General features: G+C 42.2%; 1 protein-coding gene across 1 annotated transcript in view; it reads right to left on the reverse strand.

Moving 5' to 3' along the window:
• The window catches only part of ube2j1 (ubiquitin-conjugating enzyme E2, J1), a 67,115-nt gene that overhangs the window by 25,817 nt on the left and 21,663 nt on the right, over positions 1-19,635 (reverse strand). Inside the window, exons 2-5 of the mRNA XM_039782345.1 lie at positions 13,253-13,326; positions 11,536-11,667; positions 10,480-10,564; positions 3,541-3,646 (exon numbers count right to left, since the gene is read on the reverse strand). Coding sequence (XP_039638279.1) covers positions 3,541-3,646; positions 10,480-10,564; positions 11,536-11,667; positions 13,253-13,326 — 397 coding nt within the window. The remainder of the gene's footprint in view (positions 1-3,540; positions 3,647-10,479; positions 10,565-11,535; positions 11,668-13,252; positions 13,327-19,635) is intronic.

A 19,635-nucleotide genomic window follows, 5' to 3' on the forward strand; every position in this document is an offset into this window, starting at 1 on the left:
TTACGCACTACACAAGTGAGTAAATAGTGTACACAGTGCACTACATGTATAAGTGTACTCGCAGAAGTATATGAATGGAGACACACTGTTAGATTTTACACAAAATGCCTAACTTTGGACAAGCTCCAGTTTGGGAACAACAGTTATGGCCCATTGTATTATCACAACTCCAGCTTGACAACATTTTCAGGTAGACATGCACTAAGTGAAACTCTGAGTTATCCGAGTTGCATTAAGAAACAGTAGTGTCAAATACTGCATGTGCACTGCCCTGTGGGATGGATCTGAGGATTTGGAGCAATCTGGGTTACATCATTAAACAGAAGGGGAGCCATATTCTTCTGCAAGGCCTGTCACCAGTTATCTGCAGTACAAAACAAGTGTAGCACTATTCTTACTGGGATAAATGAAGGGTTTATTTGGCAATTACTTTGACAACTTTGCCCCAGAAAAGAACTTGACAATCAGGTAGGCCACTGTATCCCTACACTGTAATAACTATTATCACAATATATGCTGTCAGCATGTGTCCTGTATATGAAATGTTCACTCGGGTGTCAGAAATGATTGACATTTTTCATTTTAAATTCTGAGACTTCCCAGGCTTCCACAGGGCCCTGTGTTTGGTTTGCCACATAACAAGCTAGCCATCATCTTCTGCAGTTTACTTGTCAGTCACAAACTCGGCAAACTCTGAAAAACATTTGACAAAAAATGTCCTGCTGTGCAGATGCCCTTTTCTGACTGACAGCTCTACAATCACCACGGGCATGGAAACATAGATGAGAAAACCAAAAAGAGTGCTGCCTCAGCCTTACACAGAGTAAAAAAACTATATTTTTTTCCATCAGGGAGATGGAGCAGCCATGTATTTATAGCAAAGTGTGTCTATCTCATCTCTATGTGCTAATGAAACAGCCGGCTGATCAAGACCCCCCGTCTCATTTGCTATTAGAAGAGCGACTTTAGCTGGATCCTCTCCTTCTCTGGCTTTGTGCGGTTTCCTCGGAGGGAAATGTGGTGTGAAATGAAGAGCAACGTGCCCACTCATGCTCCCTCCAGAGGCCGGGTATTTTCGTGATAATGAATTGGTCATGAATTTGTAATACTAGGACTGGCTTGGGCACACTCCTTTCCCTTTGTGACTAGGGACTTTTTAGTGGGAGGCATGTCCACCGAGGCTCATGTGTTAATTACATTAAATTCTCATATGGAGTTTTGCTGTGTTAAAGGGTAACTTGGTTTTAGTTTTTGTCTCGAAGTGACTGATTGGAACAACAATCTTTGAAATTGGTCCACTATTTAGCTAGACCGCTGCAGTCGGCAGCAGTGAAACAAGCTATAATGTTAAGTTAAAGGTACAATATGTAACATTTCTGCATTAAAATGTCTAAAAACGACTATACCTATGTTAAATATTTTGTCGAGTTGTCTACTTACACTATCCCAAAAGTTTCCAACAACGTTCAAACCCAGAGAAATCTGTTAGTTTATTTTAACGACACGGGACGTTTCATTTACTCGCCTGTCAGTGGCGTCATAAAACCTTTGACCCCTCTAGTTCCTCTAACTTCAGTCAAAACACGGGAACCCAGATGATACGTTTGAGAGTAATTGTAAATAATACAATGTCAGAGAAAGAATAATACTCAGTAACCGTAATACAACTTGCTTTCTGCCACACGGCATCATTTTTTCATTGAGTACATGCCACTTACAACACATTAACACAGCAGAGACCTTATTTTTAAATTAATTTCAATATAGATCAATCCAGCTTAATGTTATGTGCTACGTTGACAGGTAGCTCATGCTAATGCTTGGTGGGGAACGTTATAAGGTTACAACATCGTTCACCACACTCATCAAGTTATTTTAAGTATAGTTGTTTTCTAACCCATGATTACGTTCGCACATCCACAGTTAGCCAGCAGCCAGCCACTATCGTTAACTTACAGCGATCCGAACCCAGTCAGCACAAACTCCAGCACCGGGTGATAGCGATGCTAACGGCAGTAACAGAAGGTTTTAATGTTCCGTCGGGGGAAACAACCAAGTCCGAGTCTGGCTGGCCACGGTGTTGTGCTGAAATTCTCCCCCCTTTAGCGGTTTTCTTTACAGCTAAGTTGACTGCGGCAACAACGGTTAAGTTTCAACACCAAAACGACTTAATTAGGTTTAAAAAAAGGTGAAGGTAAGGAGAATTCCGGTAGCCACACCCTCCAGCCATCGGCCGTAAGAGTTATCCCATGGATGTAGACGTAGCCTCGGCCGCCGAGTATCTCGGCCAGCCCCAGCCACGAAGTAAGTCTCTCAGCGGTGTTGAGTAACGTTACAATAAACCCCCAGAAAATGACATATCATACGTTTAAAAAGTTATTGCGCACCTTTAATTTACGTCCACAAAAAGTGCTCGTTTTGCCACTGACAGGCCACTCAGATTATTGTTTTAAGTGTCTGACAACGTTATAGAAAGGATCCTTACAGAGGCCAACCTTTTTTTTAAAGAGTAAGATTGTTTCTGTTTAACATGAAAATCCCATAGCCATTGCCAAACGAACCAAACCCATTTAAATAAACAGTAATATTATCATCATTCACTTCATTCAAAGTTCACCGAAACTAAATAAAACTATGAAAAGCCGTCTTGGCTCGTCTTTCCACTGTTCCAACAATCACCACTCTAGTTTGGTTGAAATAAACCCTTAAATTTACCCATTTACGTGTGGAAATATGCTGGCTATATATATAAAAATAAAAGTATTGTTTATTTAAATGGAGTCTGGTGGCTTTGGCGATAGCGATTTCAAAGCTGTTTCTGGGTAAACAAAAAAGGATCGGTTACACTTTACCTGAAGGTATCGACATAAGAGTGACATGACACTGTCATGATCGTGTCATAAACATTATAAACAAGTCATAAACATTCATGACATAACGCTTCTTTTAGTAAGTGTCATTCGGTTTTTGTCATGACAAGTTATGTTAGGGTTAGGGTTAGGGGTCATGTGTTCATGACAGTGTCATGTCACTCTTATGTAGATACCTTCAGGTAAATTGTTACCAAAGGATCTTACGCTTTAACAGAAAGGTCTATCTCTGTAGGGATCCTTTCCATAATGTGGTCAGACACACAGAATAACAGTCCGAGCCTGTCAGTGGCAAAAATAGCACTTTTAGTGAAAGAAATAGACAAAGCACATTTGCCCCATTTGAATGCATTGCAGCCCGGTTTGCGGCTGCCGGTTACAGCGCTCTTGCAGTGGATACATTTTAAAGATTCTTGTTCACATTAGTCACGTAAACATCAAAGCATGGGAAAATAGGGCCCGGGCTGAAAATCATGCATGTAATGTCAGCACTGACCATATCCTTTACCGGTGTGTTGCTAATCCGGCATGCAAGATCATATAATCTTTACGATGCACACTCTTCCTCACCACTCACCTCATTATCATTATCCATCCATAGCAGTGCACACACAACACATGCTCTGCACAGAGTAAACATTGGAGTGATTTTCATCCACCAAAATCTTACTTTTTGGCAAGGGCCTTCCTCTCTTCTGGAGTATAATCCAGAGATCCTATCGCCCCCTCTCCTTTTGTTGGCATGAATCCGATTATAGCTATTAGGGCGGTTCGGACTGGAAGAGAAACGGACAAGAGGAGAAAACAAAAACAAAGAGAGGATGAGAAACATTAAAAATCAGAGCACGTTCAACATTCCTGGGTAAAACAGGGAAGGTTAAATTACACGACAGGGCGCACCTGTCGTCATGTTCAGTGACCGTGTTACATAACTGGGAAGGATGCTTTGTTTTCTGAGCGTAAGCCGGGATTTGCCCTGGCCTATTTGAGGACACCCACCATGTGTGTACCATGTGTACACATTCTTTAGCTGGCACAGGACACATTTTACAATATGGTCCGGGTCAAGGGTTTGTTTGGGTCTATATTATGACTGGCTGTGTTTCGTCTGTGCTCCAGTCTATCAGATATACTAAATACATCATCTGGAAGCCCATTTTATCTGACTTGAAAAAGATAAGCCTACTAAAGTTATCCATATTGGATTTTATTATAATACAGTAACTATACTGTAGACTAACCATATAAACATAGAAACTGACGACATTACATGCACACTAATATTTGGTGTTTTTTGTGAAAAGGCCCACACTGCACCATTTTGTTAGTTGATCATTTTGAATGTTATTTTATAACATATCATTGAAAACAAATAACACATAAGAGGCGACACTTTCTTTGCTGAAATGCCTTCAATAATAATAATAATAATAATAATAATAATAATAGGTTCAGCCCATATGTTCAGCCACTCACAAGTGAAGTCCCACATGGCAACAGCTTCATGGCAACATACAGAAAAAGCAACGGTGGATCACCTTATTGCTCACACCTGGCAGCAGCCAACACTCTTTGGTAAAGTCCATAAACACTGCACTTAATTATTAGTATTACAGTTGCGTGGCAGTACATTTTTAGCATATTTGTTTAGCATATCATTTTGGGGATGTCACATTTACGTGGAAAAGGTTTCTAATGGTTCTTGATTTTTGTGTGTTGTATTATTTCTCATAAGCTGTATTGGAGCACTGTTTTTGAATGAAATGTCCGTCATTTAGAGTGTGTCTCTAAACATCTCAACCTATTTCTGCATTGACTGTAATGTAATGTCTAGTAACTCAAGGTAAGGAAGCACCTGCCCCCATGAAAGACAGTGATCAGAATCCTGGATGAGGCGTTTACATGCCACAGTATCAGATGACCCCAGGTAGCATATTCCTGTTTTTCAAAACTGGAATAAGAGCTCATCCATGTCAAATGCATAACCAGGATACTCCAAAAACCTGATAATAATGTCCAGTGTTTCCTCTATGTTGATTTTGTAGTGGCGGCCCACCATGGCAAAATTTCTGCCACCACGGTCTCTGAAATAGGGCTGTACCAAAAAAAATGTCGCTGTTGCCTTTTAAATTATCCTGCCGACAGAACGATGTTGGCTGCCGCTCACATTGCAATTTAACAACAAGTAGAACTATTCAGAGGTTAACTCCACATACTGTTGTGTTGATGTAGTTTACTGTCAAAACGTTCGCTTTCTTCCGAGTCGACTATTAAACAAACGGGGGTGGGGGGTTTGTTGTTCGGACAGACCTGCCACCACTTCTAAAAAAAATCCTAAAGGAAACACTGATGTCCTATTTATGATTCTAATGTCCATTTAAGAGCAGTCATTACCTCTGAGCACCTTTTAGTTGTTACATCTCATAATTTCTCCATTATCGTGTATAACTTACAAACATGCTGGAATGACCTTATTAGATTCCATATGAGAGCACGTTGGGTCTCTCAAACTGTTACAAAGCCAAATTGGACATAATATGGAAGCATTTGAAATGAATTATGGAGCATTTGAATTCATTCTTTTTCATTATTGTATTTTATGGCTAACTTTACCAATTCTTTCACGATACGATACGATACGATACGATACTGATACCTTATACCACTATAGCATCTTCACCACCAAACCGTAGCTGTCTTCCCGTAGCTGAACGCCTCGTCAAGATAATATGTATTTGCAGTGCGGCCTGACATGAAAACTCATTACATAAATTAGACTTCACTCAGTCTCATTTGAATTAACTAACCAAAAAAATAATAATAATCAAAGTAAGAGCAGAAAGTTAGTCATTTGCAAAGTTATGTCTGTTCAGATAAGTCTTTTCAGTTCCAACTTTTACCTAGGTTCTGAAAAAGATGAATACATCTGTGTGTGCTCAAATACACAGTAGTAACTACAAAGTGGAAATAGCATGCATATTATATATATATATATATATATATATATATATATACACACATACATACAGTATCTAAAGATATAATATAGATCTACAGAAATAGGAATATGTAAAACATGAATATGTCAAACTTCTCAAAGTGATATCAAAGAGAATGTTTGAATTACTTAGGACATTTTATCAAATATGTAAGCGTAGCATATGAACTAAAGCAGCATCCAACAGTAGAAAGCGTAACCATGGAATCACTACAGGTGGTCTGGCTGTGAAGTGTAGAAATCTATTATGTAGCCAGGCTTCCTGGAGTCATTCCAAAAAGAATGAGGCACACCTTTTTAGACAACACTTTAAAAACCCAGCAAGGGAAGTCAAATGTCTAAGGCATGGCCAGCCTGTAACTTGCAGTACGTTGGTAAAAAAAGAGGTTTAGAGTAAGCTTGGTCTTTGATTTTATTCTATTACTGACCTTTTTTCATGAGCGGGAACTAGTAGGGAAAAATGCTTTGAGGAAGATGCACTGTCCCCCACTGAGTTCCCCCTGATTAAATTCTAAGAAGTAACATGAAAGCAGAACTCAGCAAATGGGCGGATCGCCAGCAGAGAACTAAAATGAGTTCAGTAGAAATAAATGATCAGTTTTTACTCTGGAGGTATGAAAATGTGCCCTTCTTCTAATGAAAAGGTTCACTTTTAGGTACTTAATAAATACTGGTTATTTTGCAGTGGCCGGCAATGCTAAGGATATGAGGCTAAATCCAAATACATCTCCCAAAAATATAGAACCCTAAAATCAAAAGCGAATCTGCTTTTTGGTTTTTCTTTACACATTTATAACTTATCGACAGAATTGGAAGATTTTAGCTGGTCCATGTTGTGCAAAAGCTTTGGACTGTCATTTGAGATAAGGAGGCCTGTGCAGGGCCTGCGCGGGCCGCCGTAAATGGCGCGCACGCTACAAGCATGCACAGAGACATTTATGCTAAACGTATTGTTCGTTGCCGTATTCTCCGAAACACGAGAGGGCGTACAAACAAAATAATCTGTTGCTAAGCAAGAAGTAGTGGAGAAGAAGAGAGCGGAAGTAAAGGAAAGCAGGCTGCCTGGCAGCAATATTACGAATCATACTATGGCCACGCCAAGACCCACCCTACGAAGTAGCTTGATTGGTTGGGGTTAGGCATTTGACCTAGAGTGGTTAAGGTTAGGATAGCTGATTGGTCAGGGGATCGGACCTGTACAAATGGGGTTACATTACCTTGCGTAAGCATGGATGCCTGGCCAATAAATTGTTAATGTATGTAGTAATAAGTTGCTACATCCTGTGACACCCTGCTGTGCCCTGCTATGCCATGAACTACTACAACTACAATTTCTAGTCACTGATCCATGTTCATCCACTGTTCATCACAGCCCCAACCGGGACCGTCAGACACCGCCTACCAACAGCCTGGGTCTGTGCCAGGTTTCTTCCTGAGAGGGAGTTTTTCCTCGCCACTGTCGCACTGAATGCTTGCTCTTGGGGGAATTACTGGACTTGTTGGGTCTTTGTAAATTATAGAGTGTGGTCTAGACCTACTCTATCTGTAAAGTGTCTTGAGATAACGCTTGTTATGAATTGATACTATAAATAAAATTATATGAATTGAAGGCCGGGTCTTGGTGTGGCCATAGTAGGATTCGTAAATTCGCTGCCTGGCAACAACAGTAGGTTAAACACCGGCTGGAAACGACAGCTGTGGTGACGTCATTTTATGGCGTGCACACCGCGCGCACGAACAATGCAGCAACCATAAAACTAGCTTTAAGACTTGAGGTTTTCATTCCAACCTAAGACCACAGCACCTTCAACTCTCTGGTTGAGTTGTGTGATACTACTACTACCTGAAATTGAGATAGGCCTTCAAGTTGAACATGTTTTTATATATATATATATATATATATATATATATATATATATATATATATATATATATATATATATATATATATATATATATATATATATATATATATATATTTCCCCTGTTTAATAAAAAATATATTTTAGTAAGAAACCTTTCCGTTTGATCAGCGCCTGTTTAAATTTGCGGTGAATACAAACTCAACACTTCCTCCATGTTTGCTTGTTAAATTCATCATAATGTACATTCCTCAGGATTATTTCCATCAGTACAACAGTCTACTCACCACTCTGAGTTTATCTTAACTGAAAAATGCTGTGCATTGACTAATCCTCTTCAGTCACTTCCACTCATTGCCAAATTTTTGGTTGCAGTTAAGCTACCATCGATGTAAATCGACACTTCCTACACATTTCAAAATAAAACCCTGCACCTTATAATCCTGTCTGTACCTTTGAAAACCCAAACAGTATTTGTGTTCAATATAAAACTCAGCGCTGCAGAGTTGTGATTGTACTGATGGACGTAGCACTGTGAAAATGTATAGACTTTGTCATATGTGAATACCACCTTTTATCAGATAATTAAGGTAATGGTGATTTATGATAACACAAGTAAGTAAAATAACTGTGCATGTACTGAACCATACAGACCATCAATAGTTTTCCATCATGTTTTTATACTATACTATATATTCCTGGGATTGACAACATTTTCTGGAGAATAGCCGGAAGAAAATATTAAAGAGCAACTATTATATAGCATTTTCAGGATAATACTTGTATTTTGTGTTTGTACTAAACACTATATTTTTCTCATACTGCCCATGGCTGCTGCACCTGTATTCACCCTCAGTATGAGATGCTCTGTAGGAGCTACGGTCTCTTTAAGCCCCCCTCCCGCAAAAGCCCAGTCTGCCTTGATTGGCCAGAGTGTTTCCTGGAATCTGAGCTCCGCCTTGCCCAAGCCCCCAGGAAGAGCGCCATGTCTTAAAGCCACCATGGGCTTAGCGGATAAGGGTGGAACTGCATCCCATAGACTTTGCATGGCAAAAGAAACTTCTATATTTCAGCGGATAATTTTTTTTGGGGTACATCAACTTACCAGCCCGAACACTTAAAAGGGTCCTTGTTTAAAACATCACGTTTTTAACATTGTTAACATTCACTAGTAGCCAAATCCAGAGTTATTAAACCAGGCATGATGAACGCGCATAATGGACGCGATCAGACTGCACTGCGTATGGCCATATGACTGATCTCCCGAGGTCCTGTAGCTGTAACAATGGTTGTAATTCACCATGTGTAAAGCCTGTAACATGGATGAGAGAAGAAGCCATGGATGTTATTAAGAGAAGCTCTGTTCACGAAACTGCAGGCTAACCTTAGTAGCTAGCGCTAGCTAGTAGCACGACATAATGATTAGCTACATCTCTTTGGTTGTCTAAATACATCCATCGTTTATTTCGATAAGCATGTGAACGATTAGGAACAACGGAAACACAATGTTTAATGTTAGTGAATATTTTGTACAATGAAACGGCGAGTTCATGAGTTTGCCACTTGTAAGAGACACGAGGGAGAAGCTCATGAACGAGCATGTTGCTACGACAACACAAACAAACTGTTGCTAGTGCGCATGTCCATCGTGACGTCATGGGCCAGTCAACGCGAAAGAGCCGAGCTCCAGGATTGCTTTATGCGCTTTTGAGCACTCTCATTGGAATGAACGGGGCTCCCCGCCGAACGCTGTATCCAGTTCTCCTATTACATCTATGGCCTTGGCTCCGCTGTCGTTTGACTAGTTGAAGCTGGAGCTACTGCAACGGAGTATAGCAGGATTTTGTACCGTGAAAAATCAACAGTAAAGGCTCCTAAACCAAATATTACACAACCGGACATGTCCCAGCAGCAAAGTGACCCAAAAATTGGGGAGAAATGACCAACATTGTCCGCCAAGATTACAGCTATCTCGCGTTAGCATGCAGCACCTTAATATTTACACTATGCTTACATTAGATTGTAATGGAACAAAGCAGCACTTTCTACCGTCAAAAATCGCAGATAAATGGCTTCTGAACCAAACACAACCCAATCGGACATGTTTCAGCAGTAATGCGACCCGGAATTGGGAAGAATTTAACAACATTGGCATGTAGCTACTATGGTTAGACACTAATACAATATAGCAGGACTATCTACATTCAAAAATCGCAGATAAAAGGCTTTTAAAGCAAATACTGCATAAACAGAAAATGTTTCAGGAGTAATGTGACCAGGAATTGGGGAGAATGTAACACCACTGGCAGCCAAGATGACATTTTACTGCCGTTAGCATGTAGCTACACGCGACAATGTTTAATAATAATTAAAAAAAACACTCCAGTCCTGACTACTTGGAGCAGATGACCAATCATAGAAGGCCGGCGTAGAGTTGCATAACACTTGGCTGAGAGTAAAAAAAATAACTGTTGAAAACGGAGCGTTCAGAACAGTTCGAAATCTAAATGTTTTAGCTCACAGGGATTTCTCTGTAATACATTTACCTCATTATTTGAAAATCAGACATTTTAAAATTGTAGATATGACAGACAATACGGAAAAGCATAATATGTCCACTTCAAGACTTATTCTTACAACTTTTACAGACTCTCCAGACTACACTAAAACAGTGACTTGTATTTGGAAAACTAATAAGAGAAACTCAGGGCATGTGGAAAACTTTTGACTTTTCGTTGAGGAAACTTACTGCTCCAAGAGGGCTGCCAGGTCTCCGGATGGTGGCCAGAGATGCTCAAACAAATTTTCTTTCCAACTTCAAATCTTCCATTCGGCTAGGAGGGAAGGCAATAAAAAGAAGGTGGAGGTGAGTGGTGTGTGTGTGTGTGTGTGTGTGTGTGTGTGTGTGTGTGTGTGTGTGTGTGTGTGTGTGTGTGTGTGTGTGTGTATCTGTTTTACTATATTCATGGGGTCCAAAACCGGGGACTACAGTATACTTGTGGGGTCTGCACAGCCTCGTGGGGACCAAAATGCAGGTCCCCACAAGTTTAAAGGGCTGTTTGAGGGTTAATACTTGGTTTTAGGACTAGGGTTAGAATTAGGTTATGGTTAGGGTGAGGGTAAGGGTTAAGGTTAGGCATTCAGTTGGGATGGTTAAGGTTAGGGTAAGGGGCTAGGGAATGCATTATGTCAATGATATGTCCCCACAAAGATAGTAATACAGACTGTGTGTGTGTGTGTGTGTGTGTGTGTGTGTGTGTGTGTGTGTGTGTGTGTGTGTGTGTGTGTGTGTGTGTGTTGGAGATAAATCAACAGAACATACATTCTCAAAGTTCATGACAAGCAGACAGACATGGAAGTTTGACACAGTTGAGATTGTGGAACGGGGAAATGCAGGCTGCTTTCCTGCAAAAGTAAGAGTTTTCAAACAATAAATGCAAACTGAAAAATAAACAAAAGGACGAGCAAGAGGAGCTGGAACACAATGAAAAAGTGTCTGTCGAAAGAATTAAGGGTACGCTTTTATCAGCTCGTCATTAGTGCAGGCGTTACACAGCTGTCTGAATATAATAAGAGAGTCTCATATTATCACAAAACCAGTGCAATTCTCTCTGACATTGTGATGACAGCCCGGGCTTTGACCTGACAACTGTCACTACGTGTGATGTAACCACAAATGGCTGAGGGTTAAATGACATGCTGTCCATTTTCCACTCTTTGATCATCTGATTTGGCGTCTTCCTGTTCCGCATCAGCGGGAGAATAATCAGATGTGATATAAATGTAGCCTTTGCCGGCGTCTTACCGTGAGGAGGATGATGCTAGGGGGCTTCATTGGGTACTCTGGGGGAAGCACGATCCTGCCGTGGTAAACCCCGCCGTCGAAATCGGAATCTGGGGGCCCACGTACGGAGAAGTGCCATTCAAAGAGGTTGTCCTGCAAAAAGAGAGAGAAATGTCACGGACAACCTGTGACACTGTTGTCTGAAGGGTTAAAACACTGACAGTGACGTGTCCTATGAGATGTAACCCCCACAGCTGTTTGTTGTGCTAATAAATTGTCTAATTGTGCAGAATTTAACTAATAAAGAAAGCAAAAGGTCTTAAATTATGAATCTTCTATAATTTAACTCTAATCCTCATTTTTCTCTGCCTTTATTTTCAGGTTTAGGTACATCCAGGGTGCAACTTGCCCTTAGGGGGATGCGTGGGATTTCCCCCTTTCTGGTCTACATATCCCTGGATGTGCTGAATTATTTGTATCCCCGGTGTGGACAAAATGTATCCACCCCCCCTCAAAGTGATCAATGCTACTTCACCAATAGACCATTATATACCTAACATAGATGAATTTTGAACAAAGTAAAGCACTGTAATGTGAACAGTCTATATTTATGAGATAGAACGGTAAAATCCAAGCGTCAGTTGCTGGTTGTATTTAGCCGCTACAGAGCTCTGGGACGCCGGCTACCAGCGGCAGTTGTTTAGCCGCTGATAGGGGACTGCGAGTCAGCTACAGGCACCGCCAGATGACGGTCCTTTCACGGGTCAAGTAGTGGAGTTTAGCCAGAAAAAGTGAGCTTCATGCGGTGATGACAGTTAAGTTTAGTCACCCAAACGACTAGTTAAGTAACTATATCCATGGTATTGCAAGGGGGATTTACTGTAATTCTTGCATGTTTTGTTGTGCAACATCAGCTTTTTTCAAAAATCACACCCTGGGTATATCATACATTGTTATTTTTGGGATAAGGTTTAAGGCTTATTTATTGCCATTCTACAATACATGGTTGCATAAGGAAATGCAAGTTGTAGTCCCTTATGCTACACAAGAAAAAACTGAACCAAACTATCGGTATATTGTATACGAGTTGAGACCACACAATAAAAATAATATCCAAGTTGCATGAAACCAGAAATAACCCAAAACTAAAAAATTTTGTATTGACTTTACATCTTCTCACAGATGCTCTGAAAGATGCTCTGTTAGACTATACAGTAGAGATGTTCCGATACCAGTATCGGTATCTGCCTAAAATGCTGGTATCGGGAAGTACTGGAGTTTATGCACCGATCCGATACCACGTAATAAAGCCCTAAAGAAAATCTACGTTAAAGTAGTTTATTTATGTTCTTTTTCCGTTATAACTGACTGTCAAACTGCATAATAAAAGAAAGTTCTGTGGCATTCATTGTTTGTGTTTGTTCATGTTTTACAAAGAGTTTAACCTGAGTCAGACTGACAACAAAGATAGAAATAATATCACGTCCATACAGGGATAGTAGTATACAGTTGTTAACACATAATCAAATATATGACACACTGGTATCGGATCGGTACTCGGTATCGGCCGATATGCAAGTTCAGGTATCGGAATTGGGAAGCAAAAAATGTTATCGGACCATCTCTACTATACAGGATCGGAAAAGGTGTTGTTGTAGTGATCCTCAACTAATGTCAGATAGTAAACGCTGGCACTATACAGGCACTACAGGACAGTGGTGTCTTGTGGTGAACTTACCTCCAGTGGCTGGGCGTGGTAGTGCTCTGTGGGATCCCTCAGTTCAGCAGCCTCTTTCATCAGCCTCTTCACCGCTGGTTATTCAATGAAAACAATGACATGAGAAAACTGAGGTTAGTGACTTTAGGGCAAACCACGATCATTACAGATCAAATGTTCATGTCCACCACAATGCCTTGTGTGTGAAACCCTACATTTACACCAAAATGTCAACAAGTGCAGCAGTTTTGCAGGCCAACATTCCTGATTTCTAGATGCAGAGAGCTGCTAATGTGCTGCTCCCCCGTGGGTAACAGGATGTTAACACAGATGGACAGATGAGAAGAGCATGCAGAGGAACAGGGCTCCATGCACTGACACGTCTGCTGAAAAGAAATCACACTGACTGTCACACTCATTCAGACAGCTTTGGCACTTCTGTTTCCTTATAACTGTTCAACAGACGACATATTTAAGCAAGAGGCCTACCCAGCTTTCTTTTTCGGTTTAAATTTGCTGTCAATGCAAACTCAACAATTCTCCATGTTTACCTGTTGACTTTTTAAAATCAGCATAATGTACATTTCCACAGCACTAATTCCATTAGACAAGAGTCGCATTCAGGCTTTTAATGTGAAGCATCTCCAGAAAGTGCTGAGCTTTATGGATGGTAGCTTAACAGAACAAAACATCTGCAGTGTAGAAATAATTAGAATGATTATTGTAATGATAAAATTAGCCTTGAGGAATTTTACATTTTACACGACTTTACCCTGTGGGGAAATCACAGTAAAATTGAGCTGAAGTGATTAGTCGATTTAATAAATCAAACAAACAACAAAAATGAATGAAATATTAGTTGCTTATTGAAGATGAGCAGATGACTAGCAGACGACAGCAGGCGTCCTGATCTTGCTGCATGCAACAAAATACAGCTGAACTTGTAACTCGAGGCAGAAAGAGAGTAAACAAGTTTTTTTTTTTTTTTTTAAAGTTGTGCTAAAGGGGTCATGGCAGCATTTTGTGAGTTTATGTGCCGACGCAACACACTCTCAAAACGAGGCGGCAGAGAATCATCTGCCGGCGTTAACCCTTGTGCCATGACTCATGACCTAGCCCACAACACACTCAGGCCTGCTGTGATGAGGTTGATGAGGTTGTTTGTTGAATACAAAACAACCTCATCACTCTAAGAAGGATGGTTAGTCCAGCTGATAATAGTGCGGTGATGTGTGTGTGTGTGTGTGTGTGTGTGTGTGTGTGTGTGTGTGTGTGTGTGTGTGTGTGTGTTCTGCAGGGTAAATCCAGACAGCTATCTGTCCAATCTGAGTTTTCTGTTGCACGACTAAAACTACGGTAACACTTTCATTGGTATCTACATAAGAGTGACATGACACTGTCATGAACACATGAACCCTAACCCTAACTCTAACCCTAACTTGTCATGACAAAAACCGAATGACACTTAATGACAGAAGAGTTGGACTTGTTTATAATGTTTATGACACGTTCGTGACCGTGTCATGTCGCTCTTATGTAGATACCTTCAAGTGAAGTGTAACCAAAACAACTTTTGAACGAGCACATGTTCCACCAAAACAAGTTCCTTCCCGACAGCCATTTTCCACTGGGCGCGTCCGCGATGCGTTCCAGTTTTGTTCCGTCCTTCGCCACGCACCACACCACACCGGGAGCGTCACAGAAGCGGAGCGCCTTGCCCGCCCGACGCGCAGATTTTTATTGTCTCTACAAAGTAGAGTACGAACAATCACGTTTTAATTAAACTAGTATCTACCTTTCACTCCAAGCACTCCTCTAATTAAACTCCATGCCTTCTCTTTCATGGCATCCTGATAAAAAAAGATCTGTGATGTCTTATTATGTTTTTCCACCTCCAAGATGAATCTCTCGTCATCTGTGGTGTTGTAAAGGAAACATTAACGATATTGGGGGGTGCTTTGGTAAACTGACTGGGTGCGCTCGCCGTTTCACTTCCTGCCCGGCTGCCTGAACGGCCCACGGCTCACGTACAAATAGACCTGGCGCGTATCTTTAGCGGAGCGGGGCGGAGAGCCGCTTCACACACGCTTCTGGGACGCGCCGTAAAAAAAAAAAAAAACATCTATTAATATCAATGTAACGTTCACTGAACAGAAGCTGAAACAGTAGTACCGGTGAGGCTATTCGGCCCCTGACACACCAAGGCAAGCTGGGTCGACGGTGAGCGACCATCGCCCCCTAGTTTTTGGCGGGCGGGCCCCGCACCATCGCAGCGCGTCGGCCTTCACCAGCGAACTAACCTTAGCCAGCGGGCCGCACAGTCCCTCCGCTCCCCAACGCAGGGAGACTTCTTTGCAGAGAAAATGGATGACAGGTCCTCTGTCTTCGGGTTAGGGTTAGAAGTAGGCGCCGTTTGGTTCTGTCGCCGTTGATTCAAACAAACCCTGTTTGTTGTGAGGCAAAGGCAAAGCGGGAGGCGACGTGAGGTGACGCCACTAGTCCTTGGCCGTCGGCTTGGTGTGTCAGGGCCTTAAAGGACAAAGACGCTGCTTGACGTAATGCTGACTACCAGGCTGCAGCAACACCAGTCAGAGTACAGGAGGCAAGGTCTCAAAGTGAGGCCACATTAGAGTCCATCTTGGGCAAAGCCTTGGGTTAAATATCCCATCACGCTTTAACACAAGGTCATGAGTCGTAACAACAGGGCTGATGTCACAGTCTCAGCCTTGTGCAAAACAGACCATCGCAAGTTCAAAAGGAGTTGTGGAACTATTGGACAGCAAGGTCAATTTGCTTGCTTTTGCTCTCTTATGGGCTGCTATTAGCGCTCAAGCTATCAGCTACCAGCTCGCTGCAAGAGGAAACTGGATGGGGCTGAAAATCAGAATGTTAATCGTGAAAAGAATAGCGGAACTAAGAAGTATTCATGGACGCAAAATTGGTTTGGAATCCAATCGAGTGTGGACTGCTAGGGTGTTCAGCCAGAAATGGATACTGGGAAATGAACACAGGAGAAAAAGACAAAGGGCAGCAGTGAGGATGAGTGGGAGGGCAAATAACAGGGATGAAGGCGAGGCGAGCTCAGAGGATGTGCAGGCTGCAGGGGTGAGTGAAGCAGTGGAGCAGAGAGATGGCCTGACACCACGCAGCTTTCAGAGCACGTGTTCCTTCTGATTCTGCCCGAGGACAGACACTCTTCAGTGAATATGTGAACCAACCACAGTAATCTCACATTGGACACACAAGGAGAATAGGGGAAGAGTGTGTGTGTGTGTGTGTGTGTGTGTGTGTGTGTGTGTGTGTGTGTGTGTGTGTGTGTGTGTGTGTGTGTGTGTGTGTGTGTGTGTGTGTGTGTGTGTACAAGGTTTCCCCACCTTCTTCGGTTTACCCAAGAGTGCAAAGGGGTCATTGCAGTCTTACTCAAGCTTAAAACTATTCAGACAAGGGTGATGAAACTCACAAAAAATGTTTTCCAAGTTTTAGAACAGGAAGGGTGCCAGGTTTTCTGCCATCGGTCTTAAATGCACACATCTCTTTTTCTCTCTTTTCACATCTATTTAGAACTGTCAGCTGGAAAATGTGGGTCTGAGACCTGAGCTGAGCTGAGCTACATTTCCATCAGAATGATGAAATAACCTATTTGGGGGATGTTCTACTTGAGCATGCTGGCATGTGCCTTTATCGCAGTGGCTAGTGGTTCGGAGGTAGAGTGGACGCCCCTCAACTGCAAGATCGGCTGTTCGATCCTAGGCACCCAAGTTACTCCCCGGATGCTGTGTGTATGGATGCTGTGTGTACAGCTGTCCACTGCTCCCAATACTTAGGATGGGTTAAAATGTCCCTAATTTCCCGACATTGTACTGTGTGTATGTGAAAAATAAGAATACAGTTCGTTTGTCGTTTTTTTTTAAATGTTGTGGGTTGGATTGCATCCTCTAGTGTCATTTCTGCTCTGTGACTACACATGCATGCATACATAATTCCACCTTCATCAATGACAATCTGTTGAGTTTTCAGAAAATGTTAAGCTTCAACAGAAACCCCAAATACGACAAAGCTGTTTGCCCATGTGGCCCCGCGCATAAGAGCCAACAAATAAAATGACAGACAGGAAGCTTAACTGTGCAGTGATCTGTGAACAGCTGAACATGCACTCCACAGGGTGAGCTCCATCCATTATGGGTAGCAAGATAACATTTCAAATTCACAAATGCTGAGCCAGCTGTGGGCGGTGAAGCCTAATTGCTGACAAGACCATCCAACAGTCGGAAGTGTGATCTCTGAAAGTGCGATCTCTGAAAGTGCGATCTCTGAAAGTGCGATCAGTGTGTGTCCATCAGCTGCTGTTTGTACAAACCTTTCAAATCCTTTAGTATTCATTTCAGATGGGCTTTGTAAAGACCAATCTTTACAATTGACTTCACGTAGGCTTAACTACGCCTGGTCTTGGCGATGCACGTTCTTGCGAATGACCGCAGGAACTATGGCTATTGCCTAGCAACGTGCGTTGCTATATTTTTGATAGATTTTCCTCTGTTTTGTAAAGTTGTAGCCATTTCAATGGAGGATCAAAGCAAAAGAAAAGGCAATTTCACTGACATTGAGATAAGAAAATTGATACTGAGCTGTACAGTCAGCATAGACATACATCGACTGCCAAGCAGTCCAACGCTATAACAAACTGAAAGAAACGAACAACATGGAGACAGATAACTGAGGCCATCAATGATTGCCCCGACTCAGGCAGCCTTTGTACAGAGAGCAATGGATGAAAAAAGTGAAAAGACTACTACTACTACTACTACTACTACTACTACTACTACTACAGAAATGGGCTTAGATTTTGACTTGACACCTGCTACTGACTAGGCGGAACAATTACGCCCGGTCTTAGAGAAGAGGGCTTAAGCCAAGGTGGTGCAACTGGCGTAACTATAGAGCTCAACCGTGTGGTTCTGGAAGTAAAAATCCCACTGATTTTCTCCATAAGGATTTAGATAATCAGCCTTAGGGCCCTATCTTGCACTCAGCGCAATTGCCTTTGTACACTGACGCATATTCATTCCTATTTAGCACCCGACGCACAGCGGACTTTACCCTCCACAGACACACGTCGGTAAATTAGGGAATGTATTTGCGCTCCCGGGGGCGGTTCAGTGAAAAGAGGAGGCGTGTTCAGGCGCAAACGTTCCCTGGTGCTATTTTGCCATTTCAGAAAACAATTCCGCCACTGACCAGGAAAAACCTGGTCTAAAGTCAGTGGCGCTAGTCTAAAGTCAGTAGTGCGTTATTCAGATGCTATTTTAGGGGAGCATGCTTGGCCATAATGTAGCGTGTGCACAACGCGCATACACTTTGCTTCTCTCATCAACACGGACGCAGCAGTTCCCATTTTTGCAAACCATACATAATTACAAAGTAATTAATTAAATAAATATTACTGAAAATGTGCTTCAGGTGTTTGGATAGATCAGGAGGCACTTTACAGTACAGTCCTCAAAAAGTCGCAGCATTCTTTGTGGCTTGTTGTGTTTTACACAACATTTCCATGAATCATGGATGTGTTGATGACATAAATGAGGAAATATTAGAGGACTTAAGGACACGTGATGTTGAACTACGGCGGGATTCGACACTCCGGCGGAATCTGGTCCAGGAGTGGCATAATGCGCGATGCTCTCCTGGTGGATCGGGTGGACGGAGATGGAGTGGGGGGAGGAGGAAGGGGCACAACAGGAGCAGGTGGTAAGTTTGGAGGCCCACGCTCTATGGCTGCAGCAATCCTCTCCAGACTTGAGGAGATGCGCCCGAGAAGCCGCAGCAACGTCGTCACCTGATCAAGACGGGCATTTATTACTTTGCCGCATCCCGGACAGCTCCCGCTGGCGTGCGCCAGGCAAATCCGCCGTCATAATAGCAATCCGCCATGGAACAAGCGCGCCTGCTCTTAAAGGGAATGTGAGATGACGCTCTGATTGGTTTATTGCCCGTTACGCCCAAACCACAGCTACTTCAGACCAACCCATTTTAGATTTGCGTCAGGCGCAAGAGTCATTTATCCCGCCGGTATAATAACAACAGCGCCCGAGATCCGCCCACAAAGCTACTTGCGTTTCATGTTTGATACTTGCATTTCAGATCGTTAAACTAGGGCCCATAATGTCTAAACTCTCCGAGGAAGACCCATCTCGTAGTTGGATGGCTTGGTTCCAGGCTTAAAACTCTATATATAAGCAATTTTTGAAACGTCAATGAAACAATTGAATGTGGAAAAAAACTTCCGGAACCAGAGCTGTTAAAAAAGTGGGCGGTCACTCTTGAGCTCTATTAGGTCGGACTTAGAACTTTGAGTTAGGACCTACTTAGTTTAGGACTAGGCATAAGCCCTGTTGTTGCAACCGGCT

This window comes from Perca fluviatilis, chromosome 18 (assembly GCF_010015445.1).
Source record: "Perca fluviatilis chromosome 18, GENO_Pfluv_1.0, whole genome shotgun sequence".
Taxonomy (NCBI): Eukaryota; Metazoa; Chordata; class Actinopteri; order Perciformes; family Percidae; genus Perca; species Perca fluviatilis.